The 27,806-nt window shown below is 41.4% G+C and overlaps 1 protein-coding gene across 3 annotated transcripts in view; it reads right to left on the reverse strand.

Moving 5' to 3' along the window:
* Positions 1–14,115: 14,115 nt before the first annotated feature.
* PARN (poly(A)-specific ribonuclease) overlaps positions 14,116–27,806 on the reverse strand; it is a 62,240-nt gene continuing 48,549 nt past the window's right edge. For 2 of the 3 annotated variants that reach the window (XM_065030442.1, XM_065030444.1), the window contains 3 exons: positions 22,574–22,763; positions 16,494–16,684; positions 14,116–15,020 (listed from right to left, as the gene is read on the reverse strand). In XM_065030442.1, the coding sequence (XP_064886514.1) occupies positions 14,968–15,020; positions 16,494–16,684; positions 22,574–22,763 (434 nt within the window). In that variant the 3' untranslated portion in view covers positions 14,116–14,967. Of the gene's footprint in view, positions 15,021–15,071; positions 15,785–16,493; positions 16,685–22,573; positions 22,764–27,806 lie in introns of those variants that run through there. The other variant, XM_065030443.1, reaches the window with a different exon arrangement.

Raw genomic sequence — 27,806 nt, forward strand, 5'->3', positions numbered from 1 at the left:
AGTTTGCGACCTTTCTTTCTGAGCCCCAGCGACGTTTCTCTAGACTCAAAAAACTCTCTCCCTCTGCATAAACAATGTATTTTAAGAGTTCCTATAGTGCATGGTTTGTAAACCCCAGACACTTTGAAGCCACCTTTCCAAGCCTTCTCCTGGAGATAGCTGGCTCACCAACAATATTGTTATTGACAGTATGTACACGACCTTTAAAAAAAAAATCTTTACTTTTTACTTATAAGTACTAATAAGTCCAAACAAACCACAAGAGAAAACCCTGTATTGGAATAAAATAGAACAAAGACTTCGTTGAAACTTAAAAAAAAACCAAAACTTGAAAGTGAAATTAATCTTAAAATTTTCATTAAAAATAAAAATGTAAGAACACAAAGTTTAAATGGAAGTTGAAATTTTTAAAAAGCATTTTTTCTTCCTCGGTATGCTCTCTATTCTAGACATAAACTGAAAAGCAAAAGAAGGAGGGTAAATTACAGTATTGCAAGGAGCTACTTCTACTCAGGAGAGTTCAAGGGGAAAACAAAAAAAAAAAAGGCAACAACCAAAAAAATCCCCAAACCAAACAAAAACCAAATTCAACTTACCCTTATTTTTAATGTAATCAGAGCAATACAAATAAGTGGTCTGGACCTTTGAGTCTTGGTCTGTTCTGGACGACTGAACGCACTAGATCTGAAGAAATGACTCTGGTTAACAACACTGAGCACTCGGAACAGGATAAACCTTTCTCTTTGTGTCTACATGATGTTTTAAACTGTATCAAGAAAATATTTGAAGAGAACTGTAGCAGTTACTAAATGTCACTGGAAAGTATTTTTGCATATTTATTCAAGGAATAAAAAAAGAAGTAATGCCTTTTCCACCAGCTCCCAAGATGAAAAGGGCATGTTGTCCCACAGACATCCATTCTGACACAAATACACACGTTGTATTACCCAGGAAAACCTGGACTATGATTTAAAGGAACAGCTATTCTAATTGTTTTGTACTTCATTTCCCTTGTCTCCTCCCAGCTGGATTATTCCAGTGTGGTATTCAAATTGCATAGAAAACCACTTTCTGTGTAGCAGTGTAAGTACCCAGGTTACGGTTACAGTGAACTTAGAGATATTTTCATCGCTTACTGTAGTGAAGATGTTTCAAAAAGTAAAAATTTGTCTTTTTTTGCCCAAGGTAAGTTCCCAGAATGAATTGCCATGTGAACTCTCTTACACAGTAATGAACTGCCACATGCACAAGGACTGAGCACACGCTGTTCAATGGCACATTCTCCCTGAAGGAACACACGGTTCATGCTCTCTGTCGGGAGTTTATAATACTACAAAAAGCTGCATTAGAGGTCTTGTCGGGACAAGAAAAGCAGGTTGAGGGTGGGAATCATTCCATAACACTATCTTTTTTCATTTAATTAGAACACAGAATAATACAGTTTAGTTTTAACTCTGGCGAGACAGAAACGAGAGAAAGGACTAAGATGGTAAAACGTGGTATTTCACAGTGAAGGCAGATCCTGGAATGACTTCAGAAAAACAGATGAGGTGGAATATCTTTAAGTGCGTACGGTCCTATCTGTCAAATGAAACTGAAGAAAACTGTCTTACATTATTTTGTCAAAGACTTACTCATAGATGGAAAACCAGTTAATGCCCAGTGTATTGTTTTTACGAACAAAGCTCACAACATCCTGAATAAATACTCATTAAATTCACTGAAGTAATGATTCCTTTCATATGTAATAATGCCTCACATAAAAATACAATATACTCCTAGATCTTAACTGAATTCAATCTCAGAGTACTAATATCACATACATAACTATTACCTCCACATTACACAAGAAGAAACTAGAGACACAGATCGGTTAAAGCAAGTTGCCCAATGTCACGCTAAAAACTGGTGGCAGTTGACAGTGACAAAAAAAATCAGATTATCCAGTGCTGTCCTACCAGGAAAAAAAAATTATCTGTCTTATAAATAACAGAGCAGCTCAGAAGTGTTTCTCCACTTTGCCAACATTGTGGATAAATGTTGGCAGTGTAAATGTGTGGAATTTGGCAGACAGCCTCTTTCCTTACAATGTGTCATTCATCCTCATTTTTAGCATTTCAGTGGCTGTTCCTTTTAGATGGCTATTAAGGAGAAGAAAAACAGAAGAGAACACAACAATTCACTTCTACCACACTAATGAAACCAAAGTTAAGCAGAGCATCCTCTTGTAGCTTTGCAGCAGTAAAACAGCTCTGCGATATCAATCAAAGTGCTGGAGTCAGTCCACCCCCGAGATCTATCAAAATCTTAACATTCTTGGTTTTATTTTGTTGACAAAATGTGAAATTGTCTGTGATAAGATTTTATGGCATATTGAAAGAAGTGCCAGTAAAATTGCCAGAGCAATTACTCTATATAGAGTTGGCAAAAACAGCAAATACTGTACAGTTTCCCCTCACAGTGCCATAAATCTTCGCTAAGGAATTATCCTCGGCTAGAAACTTTAGCTAAATATGATAATAAATTCACATTTACAAAACACTTTAAACCTATGTAGGTATGAGGATAGCTTCACTCTATGCGCTGTCCAGTCCTACATAAATCAGTGCCATGAGATACACCACAGAAGCTGTATAAACAGTAACTTAAAATCAGAAGAATTTTATCTATCAGGAAGAAAGAATGTCAGATCTCTGTCTGAAATTCACAAATATTAAGTCTGAACTAACGAAAATATTAGTTTAACTTAAATGAGCTTTGCTACAGCAACATAAGCATAAAAATGCAAACTTGTCTGAAGGGAGATTTGATCCAGCTCATGGCTAACTATAGGTACTCTAGAAAAAACAACCTGGAATCTATGAGATTGGACTGATTTATTTTTAAATACAAAATAAAATTCTATAACATTTTATTACCACAATGGAAAAAAATCTGTGTTTAAAGCCACCATTATCTGTACTGATTACACAACTTAGATCTTAATAAATATTGCCAATAAGCTATATGCATTTTCAGAAGATATCTTAATAAAGTCTCCCAGCTATAGCTATTTATCATATAGTTTCATTAATCAAAGGAGACTTCTAACTTTTGAGAATGAGATTGTGTTGCAAGAATTAAAAGCACTGTGAGGGCAAGTAGGTAATCCTGTAAATTGTATCTTAGTCAAGTTTGAAAATAGATTTGTGAACTGTTCAGGATAAGTTGTATGCTGCTATATAATCCTCCACAGAGCTGCGGAAACACAAATGAACTAAAGGAGAAGAAAAAGTCATTATTCGTATTTGTAACAAAATCTGATGTATGTGCATGTAAAAACACAGGTTAAAATGTTTGCAGATTTCCACCAATTATGCATTTCAGTGTTAAAATTCAGAGAAATATCCCAGTGTGGAATACAGATGAGTCACTCTGTGAAGAATTACTATAGTTTCAGACAGATGATTTCTAGCGGCTTTTCAGCTTCCAAGTCGAGGATTCTGTCAAATATAAAATTCAGCAGGACGTACTGCATGAGAACCGGGCACTGCACAAGGGAACTTATGCAGCTGCCTAAACTCCAAGGTTTGCTTTTGGAGCTCCCAGTCAGTTCGGTGCTAAAAAATCCCCAAGTATTTCAGAGCACGAAAGGTGCGAGAGCTGCAGCTGCAGCCACATGACGGGGAGTGGGATCCTGAGAAGTGCGTGAACTGGCATGTGTGAACACCATCAAGTGCCAAGCAGTTCGGCAGTGATTTAAACAGGGCTCAGACTTCAGGAAATGAAGGGGGAGTGGAAGACTCTGCTTCTGAATGTGGCATAATAGTATTTAATCACTAGGCCACTACCTTCTTCTAATGAAATATAAGAAAGCACTCAAGATTTTCAACTCAACTATGTAAATTCTCCAGTTATTCTTCTGTTTGGATATTTGGAATTTTATAAGAGTTGTTAAGTTCCTGCTTTGGTTTTATTATTAAGCAGATACTGTGTATCTATGATTATGGATGCTTTAACTTATTTATATTACGCAGTTTTTCCATTCCAGTTTCCAGTACTAATTTCAGTTACCTAAAAGGCAGCCAGAGCATGCTAAAACGGATCAACCCGCCCTGAGGGATCACTGGCATAGTTCAGATTTTCTCTTAGGATCACTCACTCTGATTCCTATCCCACAGAAAAAAGTCTGGACCACGGCAGACTCCGTCAGTTTGTTATCTACAACGATAGCTCTGCTGCTTGTACTACAAGCTTTGAAAATTCAGTGTGATGATGTTTTTTTTTGAATGTGGATAGATCTTAGTGAGGCTCTTCTAATCTACAGAGCAAACATATATGTCTGTTAGGTTCAGAACATACATAGCAAGGGCAGCAATGGAAGATCACGGACAGAGGGGCTGGCCACTTGGGGAGAATCTAAGGCTGTTGTCAGAGGGTGTAGGGAGGCAACTAGGAAAGCTAAGGCCTCCTTAGAATTAAACCTGGCGAGAGGGGTCAAGGACAACAGGAAGAGCTTTGTCCAATATGTGGCAGACAAAACTAACACCAGAGGCAATGTAGGCCCACTGATGAACGAGGTGGGTGCGCTGGTGACAGAAGATACAGAGAAGGCAAAGTTAATGAATGCCTTTGTCTTTCTCTGCTCTGTCAGAGGCTGTCCTGAGGAGTCCCGTACAGCTGAGGCCCCAGAGGAAGGCAGGACAATGGAGGAGTTTGCCTGGGTTGATGAGGACTGGGTTAGGGAGCAGTTAGGCAATCTGGACATCCATAAATCCATGGGTCCAGATGGGATGCACCCGCGGGTGCTGAGGGAGCCGGCTGAAGTCATTGCTGGACCGCTCTCCATCATCTCTGCCAAGTCTTGGGAAATGGGAGAGGTGCCTGAGGACTGGAGGAAAGCAAATGTCACTTGAGTCTTCAAAAAGGGCAAGAAGGAGGACCCGGGTAACTATAGACCGGTCAGTCTCACCTCCATCCCTGGGAAAGTGATGGAACAACTCCTCATTGGTGCCAACTCAGGCATATCAGGGATAAGAGGGTCATTAGGGGCAGTCAACTGGCTTCACCAAGGGGAAGTCATGCTTGACCAACCTCATTGACTTTTATGAGGACATAACAAGATGGATGGATGACGGCAGAGGGGTGGACGTGATCTACCTTGACTTGAGTAAGGCATTTGACACAGTCTCCCACAGCATCCTCACAGCTAAACTGGGGGAGTGCGGTCTGGATGATCGGGTAGTGAGGTGACTGTGAACTGGCTGAAGGGAAGAAGCCAGAGAGTCGTGGTCAATGGGGCAGAGTCCAGTTGAGGCCTGTATCTAGTGCAGTGCCTCAGGGGGCAGTGCTGGGGCCGGTATTATTCAATATATTCATCAATGATTTGGACGAGGGAATAGAGTGACTGTCAGCAAGTTTGCTGATGACACCAAGCTGGGAGGAGTGGTGACACTGGAAGCTGTGCTGCCATCAGAGCCCTGGACAGGCTGGAGAGTTGGGCAGGGAAACATTGAATGAAATAGAACAAGGGCAAGTGTAGAGTCTTGAATCTGGGCAGGAACAACCCCAGGTTCCAGTATAAGTTGGGGAATGACCTATTAGAGAGCAGCGTAGGGGAAAGGGACCTGGGGGTCCTGGGGACAGCAGGGTGACCATGAGCCAGCACTGGGCCCTTGTGGCCAGGAAGGCCAATGGTACCTGGGGTGGGTTAGAAGGGGGTGGTCAGTAGGTCAGAGAGGTTCTCCTGCCCCTCTACTCTGCCCTGGGGAGACCACACCTGGAATATTGTGTCCAGTTGTGGCCCCTCAGTTCCAGCAGGACAGGGAACTGTTGGAGAAAGTCCAGCGCAGCCACCAAGATGCTGAAGGGAGTGGAGCATCTCCCGTGTGAGGAAAGGCTGAGGGAGCTGGGGCTCTGGAGCTGGACAAGAGGAGACTGAGGGGGGACTCATTCCTGGGGATCAATATGGAAAGGGGGAGTGTCAGGAGGATGGAGCCAGGCTCTTCTTGGTGACATCCAGTGATAGGACAAGTGGCAATGGGTTCAAACTGGAACACAAGAGGTTCCACTTAAATTTGAGAAGAAACTTCTTCTCAGGAAGGGTAACAGAACACTGGCCCAGGCTGCCCAGGGAGGTTGTGGAGTCTCCTTCTGTGCAGACATTCCAACCCGCCTGGACACCTTCCTGTGTAACCTCATCTGGGTGTTCCTGCTCCATGGGGGGATTGCACTGGATGAGCTTCTGAGGTCTCTTCCAATCCCTGGCATTCTGTGATTCTATGATTCTGTGAAATGTAAAAGCTAATGCAAGAGTCCTGCAAATTTTTCTCTTCTACTAAAAGTCCCTCTATTTACATCTCACAACGCTAAACATTTCTATGTTTTGTTTTTCTGGGTTAGACTATATCAAACCTGTTCTCCTTAGAAAAATGCTGAAAATCATCTGATCATTTTGCCAGACACAACTCTAAATCTCTCTGAAATGCAAATACATTTTAGCACTAAAAAAACCCAAACAAAGAAAAAGACAAACCCCAAGTTTCCCGACCATGAGTTAGCCAGCACTTCAGTTCTCTGAATATTAGATGAGTGTCGGCTTCCTGCTATTTTTTCCCAGAAGTTTCTACAGTTGGACTTCTGGCAAATATAACTTCAGTCAGATTTATGGGCCAGAAAGATCCTTTACTCTGCTCTGTTTCCCACAGTATTGAGATGCCAATGCTTGGCCTTATTCTTCCAGTTCATATCATAAACTCATTTGATTACAGTCATCAAATACTTATATTTAGAGCTAGACAACACAGTTCCATATTTCATTTTCAGAATGTGTCTTGCAATACAATCAAGTGTCCCCCAAAAGCCCCAAACCAGAATGGAATAGAAACTGAACATTCTGTTCAAATATGACTGTTAAGACAAACATATTTTCTTGTAGAGATGCCTCTCTCTCAAAAATGTGGTAACACCCTCAGTAATCGAAACTGAAAAATTAAGCAGAAAAGTGAAAAACTTAAAGTATATATAGAATATTCGAATTGTCTCAAAGAAATATACGGATAGTAAAACCTAGGAGGAATGCTTGATAAGAAAATATTGCTCACTTTTACAAGCTGAAAAGAAATAATTAAGGTGTCCAGCTTCTTATTAAGAATGCATAAAGAAGCAAGAAAAAAAAAACTGTATAATAAAAAACCATTTGGTTCTTTCATCTTCCAATGTCTATTTGACTAAACGTTTGCATATTTTTTGTTAGCATAATAAAATATGTAGACACTTTATAAATATTTGTGATGTAAATACCACAGTACTGGCATTTAACAGAAGAGCTATGGGAAATAAGTTGTAACTGTAGAGATTCTTAGACTTCTACCCGCATGCAAACAGTTTGAGAACACGTGACTATGTATGAATTGCTCCTAACATGACAAGACACCTGAACCGAGGGTATGACTCTGCTCTAGTGTAGAACACCTATGCCCAGCTGGGCACACAGCACTCACAGGCAGTATTAACAAAGTTGCGTGTTATAAACAAAACATGAAAACACTTCTATGCTTTTTTTCCCCCCCTCAATCTAGTGTCACAGTTACATCTCCACTATTCATTTCCTCCTCAAAGTGCATCACTGAACATTGCCTCCATGAGGTCTTACTTGCACAAACCTTTTCCACTCCATTTAAAAAATATCAAACGTGCAGACATACTCAAAATTCTAACAACTAATTAACTTCCCATCTTTTCCGATACCCTTTGTCGATTTTCTTTGAGTGTGTTTCAGGATTTTTTTGGTTTGGGGTTAGCTTTTCAGCCTCCAAGGGAAAAAAGCTCTTCCAGTTTTCTCCAGCTTTACAATGTTTGACAATGTCCTTTCTCCAGGCTGTTGTATGATCAGCTTGGCAGGAATTCCTCTGCGCGGGGGGCTGAGCAGCCACGCGCTGCTTCCACAATCCTCTGCACTATGTTAAATAGTCACCATGCCAGATTATTAATTTTATGTTCCATCTTATGTAAATATTCTGCATGTGGAAATGGAGTGCTCTATCCATAAATACCCTGAGATTACACAGATTGCCTGAGTCATAAAACAGCCCGAGAGAGGCAGAGAGACTGCAGTTTCAAAACAGTGATAATTTCAGTTCTCGCAGAGGGAAACAAGCTGAAATCTATTTTCCAAAATGAGTAACGGAGATCCAAATATTGATTACAGTTCACAAATCTACCTTAGAATACATGCCCACATTTGAAATTGTACTCTGTGTTCAGTTCAGTTCACAGGAGTATTTTTATCCCAATAATTTATTCCTAAATATAAAGGAAATATACACACAAGTAAAACTATATGTAGTGTAAACATGAAACATTTTTCAAAGAGTTCTGAATGCAATAGCACAGCTGTGTTTACATCTGTGTTTATTCAAGGAAGAAGAAAGTGTTTGACTTATCTAACAGGAATGATCATCTTAGTAAATAGAAATAGATGAGAATGTGGTAGCCATAGCTAAATTTGGTGTGAATTAACCTAGACTGTTGATATGTGCATGGGAAGGAAAGCAGGGAACTACCTTCATTTAATAAACTGGAATTAAGAACATATCACAACTCTGTCTCATCCAGACTCCTGTAGAAGCAAAACACAGACTTTTCCTAATTCCTTATTTAACCTGCAAAAATATCCACATTACGTTGAAAAGCATCTATTGACAGAAAATCTTCTGTTCCACTAAAATACGTTGGCCTGAGTGCGTGTTTTGGCAAGACAGAGTAAAAAATCCTGCTTTTTAAGATACTGGAACATGTGTACAAAAGCTTCCAGTTCACAACACACATACCCTAAGATTATGTGTCACTTACACAAAAAGAAACCAGACAAATTCTCTTCTAAAAACACAGACTTGAGTTTGTGCATTCATCAAGTCCTTGACACTCGTCAGGCTACAAGTGGGAATCCTCTCATAACACTGCATCCTTTTTCTGCCATGAAAAACAGTGCCTCAGTAAAGTGCTACTTTCTACTGTTACTTACTAGATGTTTTTAACGTGTTCAAGTACTAATTTTGGAGGTATCTCTTTTACAGATTCCTTCCAAGGTAAAAAATATCTACACCTTGTTAACCTTAGAGTGGTACTAGTCTGGAAATATGTTACATTAAGCATCGTTCTGTTCTTTAGCCTTTTTATAAACTCTGTGTGCAATTGCAAATATACATTAGAAATTATTATTAAGATGTCATAAACACTTTAGAACACCTTAGAGTTGCTCCATCTGAGACTGAATAATTTAATTCAATTAAGAAACCTGATTAAAGTACTGAAATACAGTAACCTATTTTAGGAGAACAGAATATAAAACATTTTAAGAAAAACCTTGTTTACGTTCTAAAATTTACCAGTAGAAACAACTCCCGCTAACTTCTTCACAGACTAATCATTTAGTATCACCATAATAATTCCTTAATCTGTTTTAGAAAAACAATTACTTAAAAGAACAGCCTAACATGGTACAATCTAGGAGAAAGGGCTATTAGTCTACATGCGAGGGACTCCAGTGACATTGAGTTGAAAGTACTTGGTAAATCATCTCTTTGTAACACTGCATTATTATTTGAAAACAATATGCTCATCATAGGACCAGACAACTGAACTATTGCAGACTTACAGACATGCACACACTTGGAGCTGACTTATTTTTGAAGAGTAAGAAGCAGCCCACAATGAAGTCATCTAACTTCTAATCTAAGAAAAAGAATAATAACTGAGTATATACATGAACTAAACATGTTCAGTCTTCCTTGAACATTCTAAGTTTAAAATAATATTTGAAAAAGGCAAAGATATTCAAGGTAAAAGTCAAACTATATATAAGCACGTATGGACGCTTACACTCATGACTGAGAGAAAATTATTCAGAAATTCTTTAGAATCAAGCAAAATAGCCACTCTTACCAGAGTAACAGTGCAAATTTTCTTTTTGAGGTTTATATAAGGAATTGGTAACTTCAGAGTCTGAATTTGAAGTAATCAGCTTTTAGACAATTGTATTTTCAGTCACTTGATGGACTGGAAATAAATCACAGATTAGGATGCAACTGGCTTGGCATAGCCACAACCTCCAGATTTCTACGTTCAACTGCATAAAAATACCAATCACATCGTACAGGGTCACTCTGGTAATAAAACAGGAAGTTGTTTGCAAAACTTGCAGACTATAGACTGCTCACGTACAAATACAACCATAAATCATCTTTAAGAAATTAATATAAGGGCAGAAAAGCTAAGTTTTCACAGTTTGGCTGAATGTTTTCTATATGGCATTTATGAATAGACGCATTCCATATGAGTTCGTCTTGAGCTGGGACCGACCCGTGATCTGCTATAGGGCTCATAGAAACACATGGCTGCCAATAATTATTCTGCTGGAAACGAATATTTTTTGAAGGACCTTCGTGCATGCCCATTAAACCAAAAAGAACATCTTAATTATGAGTATTATTGACCCTACGAATCCCAGCTTAACCCATCATCGATTGCTCCTCATCCAATGGAAGTGTGGCGGTATTTCTTTGAAGTATAATACAAAGGGAATGTAAGTTTAGTATAAGTTTAAAGCTACAACAGTACGATATAGACAAATGTTCATTTACTAAGTGTACTGTGGAGTAACTTCAGGAATCTTCTCCAGTGTACATACTTGGTCAGCTGGCGATAGTCTAAACACTCCAGAAGCCAAGAACTTTTGATTATAAGGAATCTCCTTGCGTATGCGCAGAAGCTCAGTGGCAGAGGACAGTTCTGCATTACGTTCACCACGGTTTAAAGATAGAGAACATGTCCAGGGTACCAGACATTTTCTGGGCACCATGACAGAACTCAAAGAAAAACGGAGGTATAGCATTTATTTTTTCCCAGAATCTCTAGAAGTTTCAGCTTTCTACCCCTCTCTTGGTTACTCCACTGGAAAGATAAATGTAGTCCTCCATCTAAATCACCTGAAGCCTTTCACCTTGTGCTCCAAACCATAAGGTCAAAACTGAGACCAAGAACAGGCTGTTGCACTCCCAGCAATCTTAATTTACGTGGGATGTTTCTTTCTCCCTTACCTGTCCCTGTTCAAATCCATGCTACAGGGACACTCACGCTCTTTTCTTCTACTCTGCGCTCCATGATTACCTCTTTCTCCACATTTCTTGTCTACCAGCAACTTCCCATACCCTGTGCTGTCAATCTGACACAAGTTAATACTTCTCACCCATAAATGCTTCAGATGGATTTGAAAATTATTACTTTAAACACAGGTTTAACTTCCTTTCTGACGCAAACAGCGAAGCACTCTATTACCATTGATAAATTATCATTGCCAAGTTTAGGTTTCAGTCAAATAAATATTCTTATTCCTCTGAAGAGGTGGATTTCAGCCCACCTACCTCATCCGCCTGCTGAGCTGGATCTCCCTGTGTTCCTGCACACTGTTCCTTCACATCTTCTCACATTCAGTTCTGTACTCCCAAGTTCTCATTTTTCTCCTCGACGTTACTCAGAAAATTCTTTCTCTCTAGGAAACTCCTCGTTTTCTTCAGCCCTACTTCCAGCCCTTCTATTATATTGTTGTTTGTTGCTTCTAACACTCCCCTTAGCACCCCCAAACCCACCCCGCACAGGGGCAGGGGCGAGGAGCAGCCCGCCCCTGACCGTGCCAGCACCTTCCCCACGGCGACGGCAAAGCCCCGGCCAGCTGCTGAACAAAACCCTGCACTTCGGTACTACCAACAGCAAGGTAATGCTGGCGGTTCTATTCAGCTGGAAGGCAGAAATAAGAACCCTTAAGGGTGGCTGCGGCCCCTGCCCCGCACGACTCCCTCTGCCCGCGGCCGCCACCTCAGCCCGGCCCCGCCCGGCCCTGAGGGGAGAGGGGAGACCGAGCCCCTTCCCGCCCGGCCCTGAGGGGAGAGGGGAGACGGAGCCCCTTCCCGCCCGGCCCTGAGGGGAGAGGGGAGACCGAGCCCCTTCCCGCCCGGCCCTGAGGGGAGAGGGGAGACGGAGCCCCTTCCCGCCCGGCCCTGAGGGGAGAGGAGAGACCGAGCCCCTTCCCGCCCGGCCCTGAGGGGAGGGCACGGACCACACTGTCCCAGCCCCAGCAAAAGTCAAAGGCGCGGAAGAATGAGAATGTCACAGAATCACAGAAGAATGTCCTCCTGCCCGGAGCTCGTCTGGCCCTGGCCAGGCATAATTGCTTAAGGACATTGAATGAGGTGCAGCCATCACTGCTCCTCTAAATAGAAAGCAAAACAATAGCTCCAAAAGTGAACGGACGTGTGGGATCCTCCCCGGCCCCCCCCCCCCCCCCCCCCCGCCTTTCCTCTGGGGAGAAAAAGGGAATGGATTTTCAAAAATTAATTCAAAGTATTGCACTGATGCATCTGACGTTTTCCCAGCGTAAAACAGGCTCTCAGCAACAAGGAGCCGCCAGCTCCTCGCCATGCCCAGAACAGTTCAGCAAACCCGGGGAGCTCCAGCCATGCAGAGCAATGATAGCTTTGCTTTCCAGCAACAAATGCTGCAAAGAGCTAAATTCTACGTACATATTTTAAACGTACATTAGGAAACACATGTGGATCTAATGTAAGAAGCTACATTCTTTCCCTTCTAGAATTAGTGATTTCATTTCAAACAAAGTGCACCAAACCCCACGGAATAATGAGGTCTCATGTGGTATAAATGGGGACAGTTTCTTCTTAGGGACACCACCTGTCACTGACAGTTCTCCACCTAAAATTAGTATTAGAAATATTATAGCCCAGCATCCAGTCAATGTTTTATTAGCTTACCTAAGTGTTAACTGGAAAAATCAAACACATGTAAGGACTAGGAAATGGAAGAGCACTATTTTCTTAAGAAGTATTAGTTACAGGTAAATTACATCCTGCTCCTCAAAATTACTATTTGGGAGGGGAGGAAGGTATTTCTGTACTGGGAGTATCTCTTAACCTTTGTAGTTTAGAGAGGGATATCCAAGGCCTACTCCAAAAAAACCCAAGTTTTTAAGTGGCTGTACTGTAATACAATTAACACTTGTATTTTCCCTGGTTTGTGTCACTGTTCGAGGGTGAAGTCGGTGCCGTGAAGATCCCAGTGGCCTCACAGTGCCGACTCCAGGCGGAATCTCTGCGGCAGCACAGGCCCCTGCAGCTCCTGAGCACAGACTTCCTCGCCTATTCACCTACACTGCTGACACGGATCAGTTCTTTTGTATCCTTTTGACGTCATGACTCCTGGCTCCCTCCCAAATCATGTTATGCCCGTTCTTTAGGATATAAAGTTAATAACATCCTCCCAGCATTTGGATAGAACACCGTTTAAGTTACCTGGATCATCTCCATAAAAGATGAATGCTTCATACAATTTTTCTTCCAGTGTTGCTTATCTTCTAAGAACTAAAATGGGAGTTTCTTTTAGGTTTGGACACTCAATATAAAAGTGATTTAAGTATTTACTCCTAAATTCATGAGACTGAGAGAAGAAAAGGTCTCTGGACCCTTGAGAGAAGAATTCAGTTACTAATTTGCCTTTGCATCACTAGTAACACCGTCTCCTTTCCCACATTTTAGTGTGAGAATGTGATTATATGGCTGCTGTTAAGAACCCAACAACTTAATTATACTACTTCTGGTATTAGTCCAAGGTTAGAAATAAAACATTTAACATTCATAGTCTTTAAATTTCCCCCTTTGCAATGCAAGTTCAAGATAGCGCTCTCAATCATTTAAAAACCCACAAATCTTGGCATACCTTCAGACAGGTTATTGCATTGTTTAAATGACAGTGGTTCCCACTCTAATGTAAATACAGTCTGATGAAGCCTTCTTAATATTCTGCTCTTCCACAGCAACAGTTGCCAACTCGCTGATTTGCAGAACTCTCTTCTTTCTTTCTTTCCCCTTTCCAAGAGAAATGCATAGCGATTGAAATCTTCTGACAACAGGCTTGCTTTTCTTGGTTACACTTCGCAAGTATCTTGAAAGTAATCCATGGACCAAAAGGATCTGCTAATCACAGGCTGAAAAAGGAGTGCTTATATTATGAAGAAAAGACAAGAGTTCACTAAAACCATTTCAGAAGCTAATAAACAAGCCAAACTAGTTCCTAAGAAAATGTCTTTAATTTTCATTTTATGGAAATACATATCTTTTAAATTTCCATGATACAAAAATGTTAAATATCAAACATTTTCTGAAATCTACCAATTCAGGTCTGTTTTTAAACAAATAAAGGGCTGGTGCGGTTAGCAGGTTTGTCACAGGTACCAAAAAACATTCTTACAGAAACCCCACACGCTGGGGAAGAAGGAGGGAAGAAACAGATCAAGACTTAAGAGTGAAAACAAAGAAAAACTACCTCTCACCAGGAAATTAATGTTTGAGAAACTTACAGTTTTTTGAAAGGATAAGGTACATGTAAAGTTGTTATTTAGAAGAATCCTGGCTGCATGGGGCGGGAGGGTAGAGAATGGAAAACTAACAAAGCTTTCCAGATAAAGTAACTGGTAGAAAAAGCAATATGCGAAACTGCGGTTCTGCCTGTTCCAAGAATGCTGCCGGCATACTGATATTGCCTGAAAGAGTAGTGAAGGATGAGGAGATTTGTCCCCCGAGCGCAGGGAACAGCCGAGCGGGGGACGAGTGCAGTTCTGGGGTGGGTTTCACAGCCAGCATGCCAAGGAGGTGACCACATTACAGGAGTCTCGCTTCTCAAATCTAACATCACTTACGACAGCAAGGACTTCACATGATCAACAACGAATCATAGACTGGTTAATATACACACAAGTAAAATTGACAGTGATTGTTCAATAAACAGTTTAAAATAATTAAACTGATTTTCAGGACACATACTGCTTTGTTAACACCACTTTATTTAAATAAAGTATGGCTTCCAAGAGGGCTGTTCTGGCAACTGCTTTCAATCCATTCCACTTGTTAAGGCAGTTGTCTCCTACCATGTTTCAGGGACTTCAAAAATTCCAGTGGAACTGCTTGTGAGGCTTCCTGAAAAACAGTCACGGAACAAGGTTACAGACTTCAACATACAAATCTGAAAAGAATAAAAATTAAGAATATTTTTAATATTTCAGAGCAAAGAAAGATGTGTGTTCTCGTTTAGAGTGAGGCTCTAGATGCATTCCTGGCAAGTAAATATTTACAAAGGGAAACAATGAGACTGCTTATGAGTAAGTACAAAAAAAAAATAAGATTAATGACAAGATTTTACCCAAGTGGTAAATATTATATTACACAGAATCACAGAATGTGTATTGTGCAATTACTTGGAATTACAGCAGTTGAACTACATGACAAAGCAATTTCCCAGCACAGCTTTTGAATCAGCTAAGAAAGGTTTTACCCAACCAAATCAGGAGAAAGGATGCTTGGTATACAATGCTGCTTTCTGGAGAAAAGTAGCAAGAGCAGATACTTCAATGAAGTTTCAGCTATTAATATTAATATTTGAATGTACTTCAATATTAGCAGCACTCCAGATGACCAATAACTAAACATATGACTTATTTTTTTAATAGTGTCTAATCCACTTCTGCACAAAATTACTAACAAAAGTTGAAATGGAATCAACAATAAATAGATCAATAAAAACCAAATCTTTTGAGGTTGAAATTCACATGACCAAGGGTTATTTGATTACCTCTCTTTTTGTACAGGCCGCAATACTATTTTTTCCACTTTCCAAAGTCTGCATCTCCTGAAAGTGAGACTCCTCAGGCTTTAACAGCTGGCAGGCTCTGGAAATATAGTCCCTGAGAAATACAGTTGTTTCCTCAACCTACAGAAATTTCTTATATCACAAATAACTGTAAGTAAGGGCTGATAGTGCAATACTATCAGTATATATAAAGTGCTAATTGAAAGGGCACCTTAATTAGCTTTGAGGGCAGCAGGTAGGCTCCTGGCGGCAGCGGCTCAGCTCGTGCTCCACGAGATCCGCGCAAGGGGCGGAATCTCGACGGGAATCCCGTTTTTACAGCCCGATCAGATCTGACTGTGGGCATTCCAGAAGCTTCTCTGCACCCCCACACTGGCTGTGGGTGCCCCTGGCGCTTCCAAACATCCCCCACACTGGCCCGGGCACCCAGCGGCTCCCTGGTGCCTCTGCGCTCCCTTCTCCTGTCTCTTAACGGCCCTGGCCAGGGGCTCTGGGGCCAAACAAAAGCAGCTGTCAGGCTCAAGCAGCAGAGAGAGGGAGATGTGTCTGCTCCTTCCATAGTGAAGGAGGGAGGGGGAGAGAGGGGGGTTTGCATTCTGCCACAGGGTGGTTTTTGGCTTTTTGTTTTTACAATATTTTATGGTGCAATCTTCAGTTTAAATACCTTACTGCAAAATAACTTACAACAGTGACTTGTTACATTCACAGAAGTCAGAAAGGTTAAGAGCACAACTGCAGTTCTGCTCAGGCCCAGGGCACTTTGACACAGAACTGAGCACCACGTGTACCAACATTGCGCTCACCTGCTGGAACCTGTTCTGTCTTCATCTTCTTGAACTTTTTGGCTCTCTTCTTACAGTCTGGAAGGGACTCTGCACAGGAGTCTGGCTGGTCATATTCCGGGTCTTGGCCTTCTCCTTCTTCCATATCATCACCTGTTTCTTCCTGAATGGGACTCATGCTTCTCTTTCCCACTGTACTGGTAGCTGTAAAACTGAATTGTAGAAGAAATGTGCTTATGAACAAGTCAAGAATAACTACTAAGTAGGTACTAGTTGTTGTGCATCTATTAAATGCCTATGAAGGTAGTAGAATAAACTCTAGTAAGTAGAGTACCATGAAATTACATTATCTGTGGATCTGACTTAACTATAAAATTCCTTCATACAGGTGTCTCAGGCTTAGCTACTACTCTGACGAGATCACTCAACTCAAATGTGATTGAAGTTGTTCTCTATACCCGCTTAACTTTAATTTTTATTCTCTTAGTTCTGAAAGCTCCTGTAAAGCGTTCTCAATAGACACGGTTATATACGACTGCTAAGCCTCGAACACACGTCTGGATATGAAGGCTTGTACTGCTGACTTCATGCTCTCTGCTGGAACTACATGCACTTTAAAAGCATTTCTATTACATAAAGGTAGAGAAAACCAGCAAGCTCCACATAATAAACTGTAAATCATGTCTTTAAGTGCAAAGTCCTACCATCCAATGGGCTGGTAAAGTAAAAAGCACAAAAATTGCACACTCATTTCCTGGGTAGGATTTGAATGAAGCCTGACTAATACAGCATGAAGATGAACTTGGAGCTCCATTTCATTCTGCATACACTGAAATAACACTGCAGAGATTTTCATTCAACTGGAATGCTCTTAAGCTTCCTTGAAAGACAAATTGCAATATTAAAATCAAATTAGCAGGAGTATAAGAAAGAATGCAGTAGCAAAGGGGCTAATTAAAAAAGAGTTACCATTACAAACTTCTAGGTATGTGAGTATCAGCTACTTAAATGTCTATTTTAATGCTCTTTGAGAACAACTGGTTTTTTAAAAGGCTACTTTTAGAATTAGAAACCTTTAGCTTTTCATTAAAAACCACACAAAAGGGCTGTATGCATCTAACCCATGTTCTATTATTTTATTTAAATAAAAATTAATACCAAGTTATGGAACAAAGCTTTACAAGCTATTTTATTTTTTCTTTCTAATCAACAATCGCAGGGAACGACAATGTTTCAATAAGGTTTCAGCTAACGGACTGTTACATTTGGCTGTAGAGCTTTGGCTTGTAAGAGGAATGTTTGCAGCTGAACGTTTTGCAATTTAAACCAGACCCTTTCTGGGATGCCCAAAAGCAATAAACAAACACGAAATGCGTGATTACGCCTCATGCTCTTGGTTCCATGCAGGAGCACAAGCAGCATTGATTGGGATGAATAGCCGGCGTTTCCTCCCACGGTCACACACCGCGTTCTCGCACGGTCTCTCACAAATCAAGTCACTCCCATGGGTAGGAAGCTGCAAGCCAAAAAGCTGGACGGGACTTTATCCTCCGGCCACGCTGCAGGATTGTACAAGGGGCAAAAATGAGGCTTGGAAAGGAAAAACGTCTAGTGAAGAAAGAGCATTTAGAAAATGAAAAACTACTTTATATATATTCTTTAGAAAAGTTTGTAGGAATTCTACTTTTGGGAAAGTTATTCTGAAATATACATGGAGAAAAAAAACTCAGGAGCCACAAATGACGATCCCAGGATTGCTCAGACACAATACGAGCTCTTGACTCTCAGAAGGGACCTTGGAGGAAACGGCTCCTTTCAAAAGGTCTTATGACTGAGTTTATTTTGTTTTCAACTTAGACTCTTGAGAAATTATTGCAAATAAAGTGAAACAAGTTCTTGACCTTCACTGCATGTTTAGCGGTGTACCCAAGTACTAAATTAATTAATTCAATTTAGGCCTTCTTTCTGCATACACTTTAGAGGGGGGAAAAACCAAACCACAAACAAAAACCCCCACAGCAAAAACCAGCAGCACAAAATCCAAAACGTAAGTACTTTATGATCAATAACTGTTTATTTTTTGAATTGGCCTGGATATATATAAGATGTCCCATTTAAATTAAATTTCATTTAAACAAAAGATAAACCCGGTGTTCTCTTGTCACTTTGAACAAGACTGAGGGAAGAAACAGGTAGCGACCCATCATAAAAATCAGTTATTTCAGTTTAAGAGCAGGTAAAATCTCCTGAAATAAAATTAGGATGCCAGAATATTTGCCTGCAGTATTTATTATCCACATCTTTAATGACTCAGCTTTTCCCAGTTCTATCCTTATTTAATAATGAACCACTATAAACAACCACTGCTGTAAAAAATGTATCATCAGCAGAAACACACGAACATTTCAAAGAAGAGCTAAACTATCTTCAGCAAAAGGTGCCGCAGCAGACGCAGCACTCCTGGCCTTGGCCACAGCATCCCTGAGGCAAAACGACCTCTCTCTGCCCTGCACTTCAATCCTACTCTAAGTCTTTTGTCACTGGCCTTATCTTATTTTACTCCTTCCTAGATGATGATCAGGAAAATTAGAATAACTACAAGGAGAGCAGGATATCTGGTTTTACATAGCACATACTCTATTGGATTTTTCACGCGATGGTTTAATGCTCTTTTGCTAAGGAAAAGATTTTAAACCCTGCATGGAACAGTCAGGGCAGAGCTGGACGGCAGTTATTTGCTAAGCACAACACAGCCGGTATGTATAATACATCCAATACTCTAGAATACATCCAATACCATATAATACATCCAATACCATATAATACATCCAATACCATATAATACATTCATTCCAGACGTGTTCTGAACAGTGAACAGCTCTAGAGAAGGGGATCTTATTAACTACTTTTTGTCAAATGCATCAGTTTTTCCTCTGCTTCTCGGACATTAACAATCAGTCGTATTTCCATTAAAACTAATAAGCAGTAACAAGTTATATGCGAGGGGTTTGTGTTAACTGTAAGTGGTTTTACCTTGTGGCTGCTACTAATACTATTATACTCTATTTTCTGAAGTTCCTCTGTCATATGGGGCTATATTTTTATAGTAAGACAGGAATTAAAGAACCTTTGTTACATACTTATCAATCTGTCAATTTAAGACAGAAGTTCCTTATGAGAAACACCCAACAACTTCATTACTGAATGAAAAAGTAGCCAGGATATATTGTCACCATGGACAGGAACAGCTACTCTGCAGCTGTGCTCCTTGGCAGAGACTGGTGCGGTGAGCTTATTAAATAATAAATAAATAAAGGATGTAGTAACGTGAGGCTATTACAGGAGATCAGCTGCTAGATACATCACTGTACTGAGTGCTCAACTATATATTAGATATTCATCTGGACAAACTTATACACATATACATGCACACATGTCCTGATTGCTTTATAAAAATATTTATGATATGTTATATAAAACGGTTACATATAATATATAAAAAGATAAATATTTTTGAGATATCTTTGGACACAAAAGGAAAATCTTCATCTTGAGTGAACTGAGAGACCACAAGGTCTGCGGTTCCATGTCATACCTAACCAGATTACACTTGTATCAACAAAATCAAGGCTGCTATCCAAGGCTATCGAAGTGTTGATCATCTACAGGCTGATTCTTGTAGAATTTTACAACACTAGAAAAAAAACAGATGAAACATTTTCAAGGAGATGAAGCGCTCAGGCACACAACCCATTGCGGCATATCATGATTTTAATGAAACAATTAACTGAACGTTTTATTCAGCAATTTGCCAAGTTAAACATTTGTGGCAGTCCTCCAACTTGTTTTTGAGATAACAATGAAGAAACTTTATGTGTTTCCTGTTTTCCAAAGTGTATCTTAGAAGAAGTTGTGTATGTGTCCTGGTTTTGTTAAAAACAAGTTTCTCTTTTAGTGAATTTGCCCGTCAGCTAAAGCTTCATATGAGCTGCATTTTCCTGGAGAACCAGATCCATGTTTTGGTGAACACAGCAATGGAATGTGAAGTTATTGATAAGCATGGATGGACATCTTGGGAGAGGGGCAACGAGAAACAGGTGACCAAGAAACTGACCAACTGTGTATAACATCCCATTCACCTGATACCTCATATAAAAGTGGGAGATCACGAGGATCTCGTCCCTTTTCCTTATGGCGACATTAGGAGAGGACCTTGCGAGTCGTCCCTGCGAACTGAGGCCAGTGACAGACTGAATCCAGCTCCGGTTGGCTGCAGAGTCCAGTCCGGGACTTTGGGTGCCGGCTCTGCAGTTGCTGGGACTTTCAAGATTGGTTTTGTATATTTTGTATTATTTTCTCTATTCTTATCAGTAGCATTAGTAAAACATCTTTAATTGTTCCAACTCTCTTCTCTCTGTCCTTCTTTCCCTCCCAATGGCCTGTGCTGAGTGGGAAGGGGGAGAGGGAGGGGCAAAAGGGGCAGGGGGGGAGGAGAGGAGGTTAACAATACATCTGCCAGGGTTTGATTGTCACCCCGCAATCAAACCTCGACAGTATGCTTCAAACCATAAGCTGCCACTCCTACCATCTCTCTAGAATCCGAGATGCCCAAAACCCAACATTCACTGAGATCTGTTTCCTCCAGTAGAAATACAACCAGGACTTTGTTTTTCTTTGGGGTCAACTCAAGATGTGATAAGTATTTTCGGACTTGATTGTAGAGCTAAACCTCAGCCACATGTAACCCAGGACAACGCTCAGAGCTTCTCACCTCACTCCCAAGTTCTCCTGTGTACAACATCCCAATTAAACCAACTTCATTTCACAGGGATTTTATCACCCAGTTCTTCCATGTGGTTTTGAGGTATCAAACACATCTCTAGCACATTTAGAATTCCCACCATGACAAAATTTGACAGCTGGCCAAAATACACACCTGCATTTAACTTTGCAAGTAGGCAAATCATAAGCTCATGGAAGTGAGAAGAACAGAACAACGTTAGTATGTTTGTTAGATGACAGACAGCATTTACAGTGACGGCCAGAACTCATCCCAGCGTTCCCAAGAAAGATAAAGCAGAAAGGCCTCAGTGGTGGTTTTATGACCATCTCACCTGGTCTGACTAACCAGGTAAATAAAATACATAAAAAATAAATCTTACAAAACCCCACAACCCATACACGCAAACCACCACCAACCAACAAAACCGAAACCAGCACCAACCAAACAAAACCCCATAAACCAGCACCTTACAGAAATATAACATGCACTCCATTGAAGTTTATTTTTATATAGAATTGAGAGAATCTGGAGTGGCAGGGGGGGGAAAGAATGGCAATAACTTAACAGGTCCATTATATAATTACATTAACATGGAAAGACTCTTCCCGCTCTCAGCTCCACGGATGACTGAGAAAGGAGCCTCCTGTTCCCATCATGTCCAAAACCTGTCATTAATATGAGAGGCTAAAAATGGAACAAGAGATACACACAGCGTCACACTGCACCAGAATCAAACCTGGCATCTCCCGACTTAATTTTGTCCTTAAATAATGAACTAAAACCCTTTTCAAGTTTCACTCCAAAAACTTAAAGCCACACAGGTTATTACCATTTGCCTTGCCGTACCTGGAGCAGAAGGACGATTTCATCAGGACTGCTGAAAGTGACCATTTATTGCGTTCTCTGGGGCAGGATTGTCACCATGGGAAGTCAGCCAAACACCGAGAGGGCTTTTGCAAGGGTGTAAGATGACAGCCAAGTTTCCAGGTGACACAAACCATGCAGAGGTGCCAAATGAATCAATTATTATTTTCTGTTGGTTACAAGGAACGGTGCTGCTCCATCAAGCTCAGAAGCCATGATCTGACCTGCCCTCGTGATCCTAATATTTTAAAGATTCATCTAATCACATTTGCGACCAAATTCCATCTGCTCCTTCACCTACGATCTCGTGACAGCTGAGGTACCGCTACTGATTTATATGCAAAGAAACACACACAGAAAGTCACCTATTGGTTAAGAACTACCCGAAAGTTGCTGGACTGCTAAGAAAAACACAATAAAACCACAAGAGTTGGCAATGCAGGAAAAGTCTCACCTGTTAACACAGTAGTATCGGCTCTGGGAAAGGTACGGTGTGCACTGAGTTTTTAATCGCTTTCTCTCCATCTCCTTCCAACTATCTTCTGTACATTTTCTCTTTGCCTGTTTTTCTTCATGCTTTTTCTCAACATATTCTGCATACGTCTGGATCCTATAACTCTCAGCATATCTGCTGGTGTTTACAGCTACGGGGAAGAAGAGCCATGTTATACACAAAACACTGCGAAACGACAGCAGGCCCTCCTGAAATCAACTGAAAAGCAGAAGGCAGCAAGTTATTTGTTCTGTTCGTATAAATAACTTCTACTTCCATTGTTAGCGATAAAAAACCCAACACTGTACTCGCCTACATTCACATGGTACATTTGAATTAGGTATTCCAAACAGTTCTCAGAGTTCGACTTCATGTAAAAGGGGTTAAATTTACTCAAGAGTTTTCTTTTAAATGAGAAGCCATCAATTCTTCAGCCGTAACCCTCTTCCAGATTGCTTGTTGGCAAGAAAAGGTTTCCTGGATTTTTTCCCTTTTAGTCTCATTACTTAACCCAGCAGGTTTATTTTGCAAGTCTGCCAGGAAAAGACGACATCGAGAAGCCTTTGCCAAAACTCTGTTTGATTGCTGTGAAACATAAGCTTATTGGAGCTGCATTTTTGGTTGCACAAGATACCCGTGGAAGCAGCACTTCACTAATATCCAGCCGGTCCATCCTTGTATCTAATGTTTGGTCTCTGTTTAACTAAAAAAGACGGCCGGTTCAAGGTACAAGGATTTCTGTCCATGCAAAATTAGAACTGCTTCAAAACATGAAGAAAAACTTTCAGTGCCTTCGCAGAGCAGCAACTGAGCAGCATTCCCAAGCGGCAGACTGGCCCGCAGCCACCGCGGGGCCGTGAATCAGCAAACTGAGCTGTCAGCTGGTGTCCTCTGCTGCCTGCAGCACCACCGCTCAAAGGAACTATTGAAAACCAACCGGGAAACCAGCTGAAACAGAACATTAAAACCCCTTCCACCCAGCTTGTTATTTTCATACACCATAATTGTAGTGGAGACAAAATTCTGATTTTATTATCCGTTTCCAACCTTTTTGTTAATATTTCAGATGTGTATCCAACTTTGGGATTGTCGGTGAAGCGCTATCATCGGGAATACAGATATTCTGTATCGCCTCCACCGCAAATTGCACGTTCCAACAGCACAGTGCAGGAAAGGGAGGAAGGTGAGCAGATCTGCTTGCTTTCTCTTTCAGGATAATCATCTATTCTGCATGTTGGCTGTGCAGTGAATCCCTGCACCACCAGTCACCGCACACAGATGCTGCTGCAAAGCCTTTCAAACATACATAAAACTCAGCAACAGCTTTGTATATTTAATGCCACAGACAGACACCAGCGATTATGACGAACGGCCCCGCGAGACGGTTGCGCTAAGCAAGATGTTCTGCATTCCTCCCTTCACACCCCTCAGATCTGTTCCGAACTGTGGAGTTCCAGGATGTGTTTGTAAGAATGAGCGCTGTATTTATTGCCCATGAAGGCATCATGAATGAATTAATAGCGCTCCCTGCGGTTCCTGCGTGCCAGCCGACATTCCTCACGGGACCGTTTGTTTAGTTAAACTCAAGCATGTTTTCACTTGCTAAAATCAAGCACATAGTTACCATGGATCATCTGATAAACAGTGATTTGTTAAAACACAATAACCATTTCACATTATTTGCTTTGCTATGAACTAAAAGCCAAAGTTACGGGTCTTCCATTTGCTTCCCTTACAAACCCAGCCCGTATTTAATGGGGGGAAAATCATCCTTGTGCAGCCTAAAGACTATTTTAAAATAAATCTGTGTAAGAGTCAATATTTTGGAATAAAGACAACTTTGCTCTCTTGCATTTTATAGGAACCCATTCACATGACACATACACACATATATGCATATATGTAAATACATTTAATACAAAAAAGTTATATGCTGAATATATTGCTCGAACAACTGAAATGAAGGCATATGGAGGAGCTGAAGGAGCCACAGAGATAAATGAATCTTGCATGCTCTTGAACTGAAGAGCAGTTCCCTGTAAAAGCTTCAAATCCATTTCTCTGATGCTCTTTCGATGAATGCCGCGCATAGTGCCAAACAAAGCAAACACCGTGAGATGGCTCCGCGCTGCAAACGCATCAAAAGAACTGCTGGAACGCTCTGTGAACTCTAAACAAACTAAAGAGAACTTAGGGGGGTTTATTTACTTATTTGTTTAAATCATAAGAGAGAAGACAAATCGTGCTGCGACAGACCTGCCCTCATAACCACCACCACAAGGCTGCATTTCAGCACACTGGTTGCAGCCGTAAAGTTGTCTCATAGTAGAATAACAGCAATTGCACATCATTTTAGGAAAAGCATTTCTAGAGATCGGCACCTTCCCCAGTTATAAGGCGAGCTGTGAACAGGCCGAGTGACACTGAGCGATCCCCGAGGGATGTGGACAAGGATGCTCTTTCATCAAGTCCTTACTCTTACACAGAGCAAAATCCTGATGGGTGGCCACAGACAGCATTGTCTCAATAAATACACAAATTTGCAAGTGAACTCTGTATGTAAAAGACCCACAGTACATACATAAAATAAATGACCATGAGCCAGCACTTGGCCCTTGTGGCCAGGAAGCCAATGGTACCTGGGGTGGGTTAGAAGGGGGTGGTCAGTAGGTCAGAGAGGTTCTCCTGCCCCTCTGCTCTGCCCTGGGGAGACCACACCTGGAATATTGTGTCCAGTTGTGGCCCCTCAGTTCCAGCAGGACAGGGAACTGCTGGAGAGAGTCCAGCGCAGCCACCAAGATGCTGAAGGGAGTGGAGCATCTCCCGTGTGAGGAAAGGCTGAGGGAGCTGGGGCTCTGGAGCTGGACAAGAGGAGACTGAGGGGGGACTCATTCCTGGGGATCAATATGGAAAGGGGGAGTGTCAGGAGGATGGAGCCAGGCTCTTCTGGTGACAACCAGTGACAGGACAAGGGGCAATGGGTACAAACTGGAACACAGGAGGTTCCACTTAAAGATGAGAAGAAACTTGTTCCCGGTGAGGGTGTCAGAGCCTGGCCCAGGCTGCCCAGGGAGGTTGTGGAGTCTCCTTCTGTGCAGACATTCCAACCCGCCTGGACACCTTCCTGTGTAACCTCATCTGGGTGTTCCTGCTCCATGGGGGGATTGCACTGGATGAGCTTTCCAGGGCCCTTCAACCCCTGACACTCTGGGATTCTGTGATATACAGAACTATAAAGCTTAAGGCTGTGTTTAAAAGCTGCAATGCACACACACATTTTTCTGGTGGCACTGTGCAACGTTCCAAAGCAAAGCTGAGGAGCTGAAGCAGCATCGCAACGAGCCTGTTTTATACACAGAAAGCACAAGTAAAGGCTCAACATCCCAAATTAGAGGATATCTTTTAAATTAACCTGAATGAAATTAAAATGTTGTTACACAAAGCATTCAACCAGGGCAGGGTTCCTACACAGCAAACGTATTAACATATTCTTAGAGAAGCCATAAATCCAGAAGAAAGAGTATGGGATTATGTGGCCGTGGGCTTTATCAATGTGTAAACATAATTCACCTACATTATGTTAAATGCTAGTGAAATTATCATTACAGTATTAATGTCGTCGGGGTTTTTTAGCCTGTTTGCATTTTCCAGCCCATCAACCACGCCAGGACAGTTCCTGCTGCAAGGTACCGCACCAGGACACAGCAGCCGCATCAGCCTCTCCCACCAGAATTACGCAAGTTCCTGGTAGCTGCTAGTGTTGACTCATGTTGAGCAGCATCGGGCACACTCTCTGTTGGCTTCTCTCAGAAACAGACGCATGAATTTCACAGAATGCTCACTCACCAGCCAGCATTTCTGCTCATTTCTGCTCTCCAGTTTGTTGTCTTCCCAGTTTGGTCCTTGCTGGGTGTGTTTTTCTCTCACATTGGTCTTGCAATCTACCATAACTCCAAACATTCCTCTGTATTAAACTCGCTGTTTTCTAGTTTCTCTGGCAAAGCCATAATCTTACCTCTCTTTTTAAATTGTCTCTGCTGTCACTAGGCAACAGTTTCCCCCCAACTTAACCAAGCTACGCCCCATCATCCATTTCTGGTTCTTTATCCCCAGTTTATTTTCAAACCTCTTTGCTCCATCTGAACAGAAGTGACTGAGTTCCAAATCTCCCCTGCTCAGCGGATGGGGCCGCAAAAACCTGCCGAAAACAAACCTTGTGCCGCCTCCAAAAGGACCAGCACACCCCAAACAAACAACAGCACATGATAAAAATTATTACATTACTGGTTTGTTTTCTTTTTTCTTAAAATAGTCTAGTTTGAAAGCCAAAATTAAGAACAAGGAGAACACTGGGACAGGCTCCCTCTCCCTCCAGACTAAATGCACAGTTTTAAAACTACAAGCAATCTTTAGGATTAGGAAGGAGGCAGCCTATACTGACTCCCACCTATAAATTACTGTATTTAGTTTTCTTTCTTAATGCTTCTTCACTTGGAACAAGGCTGGGTAGCACCCCAGGGTTAGTGACGAAGGGCACTTGTTCAAATACAGAAATACAGAGTAGATTCAACCTCACAATCCTTGTACCCTCTTCTCTGGCAGGACATCCAGAGGATGAAGTGCTAATCTAGATGGCTGCTTCAGCGTATCACTCAGTCATTTTCAAATTGCCACGGGCATGTAGAAGAATCTAGAAGCTCACAAAACAAACATGTCTCTTCAGCAGGAAAGAAGCAATCCTGGGAATAACCGCCCTATGAAGTGTGTTATTCTCAGCCCTGACAAAAGAATAATTTCAAAAACCAACTAAATGCAGTCTGCTTACAGAAAAAGTTAGCAAAACTGTTACTTTTGACAGTTAGCAGGTCAGAAGGATTCCAATTCGTTTGTATTTCAACAGGAAAACTTGAATGTTTTGGATGTCTTGGGGGTTTGTTTGAGGTTTTGCTTCCTTCTTTCCTCTCTTCCTTCCTTCCTCCCTCCCTCCCTTTCTTCCTTCTTCCCTCCTTTCCGCCCTCCCTTCCTTCTTCCCTTCCCTTCTTCCTTCTTCCCTCCCCTCCTTCCTTCCTTGTTTGGTTTGGTTTGTCATGCCTGTTTGAATTCTGGAGGGCTCACCTCAGCTTCTATAGAGATGAGACCTTACCCTGAAAACAGATTTCTCCACTTTCAACAGAAGGACCCTGCACAGGTCTAC

The sequence above is a fragment of the Columba livia genome, chromosome 15 (genome assembly GCF_036013475.1).
Source record: "Columba livia isolate bColLiv1 breed racing homer chromosome 15, bColLiv1.pat.W.v2, whole genome shotgun sequence".
Taxonomy (NCBI): domain Eukaryota; kingdom Metazoa; phylum Chordata; class Aves; order Columbiformes; family Columbidae; genus Columba; species Columba livia.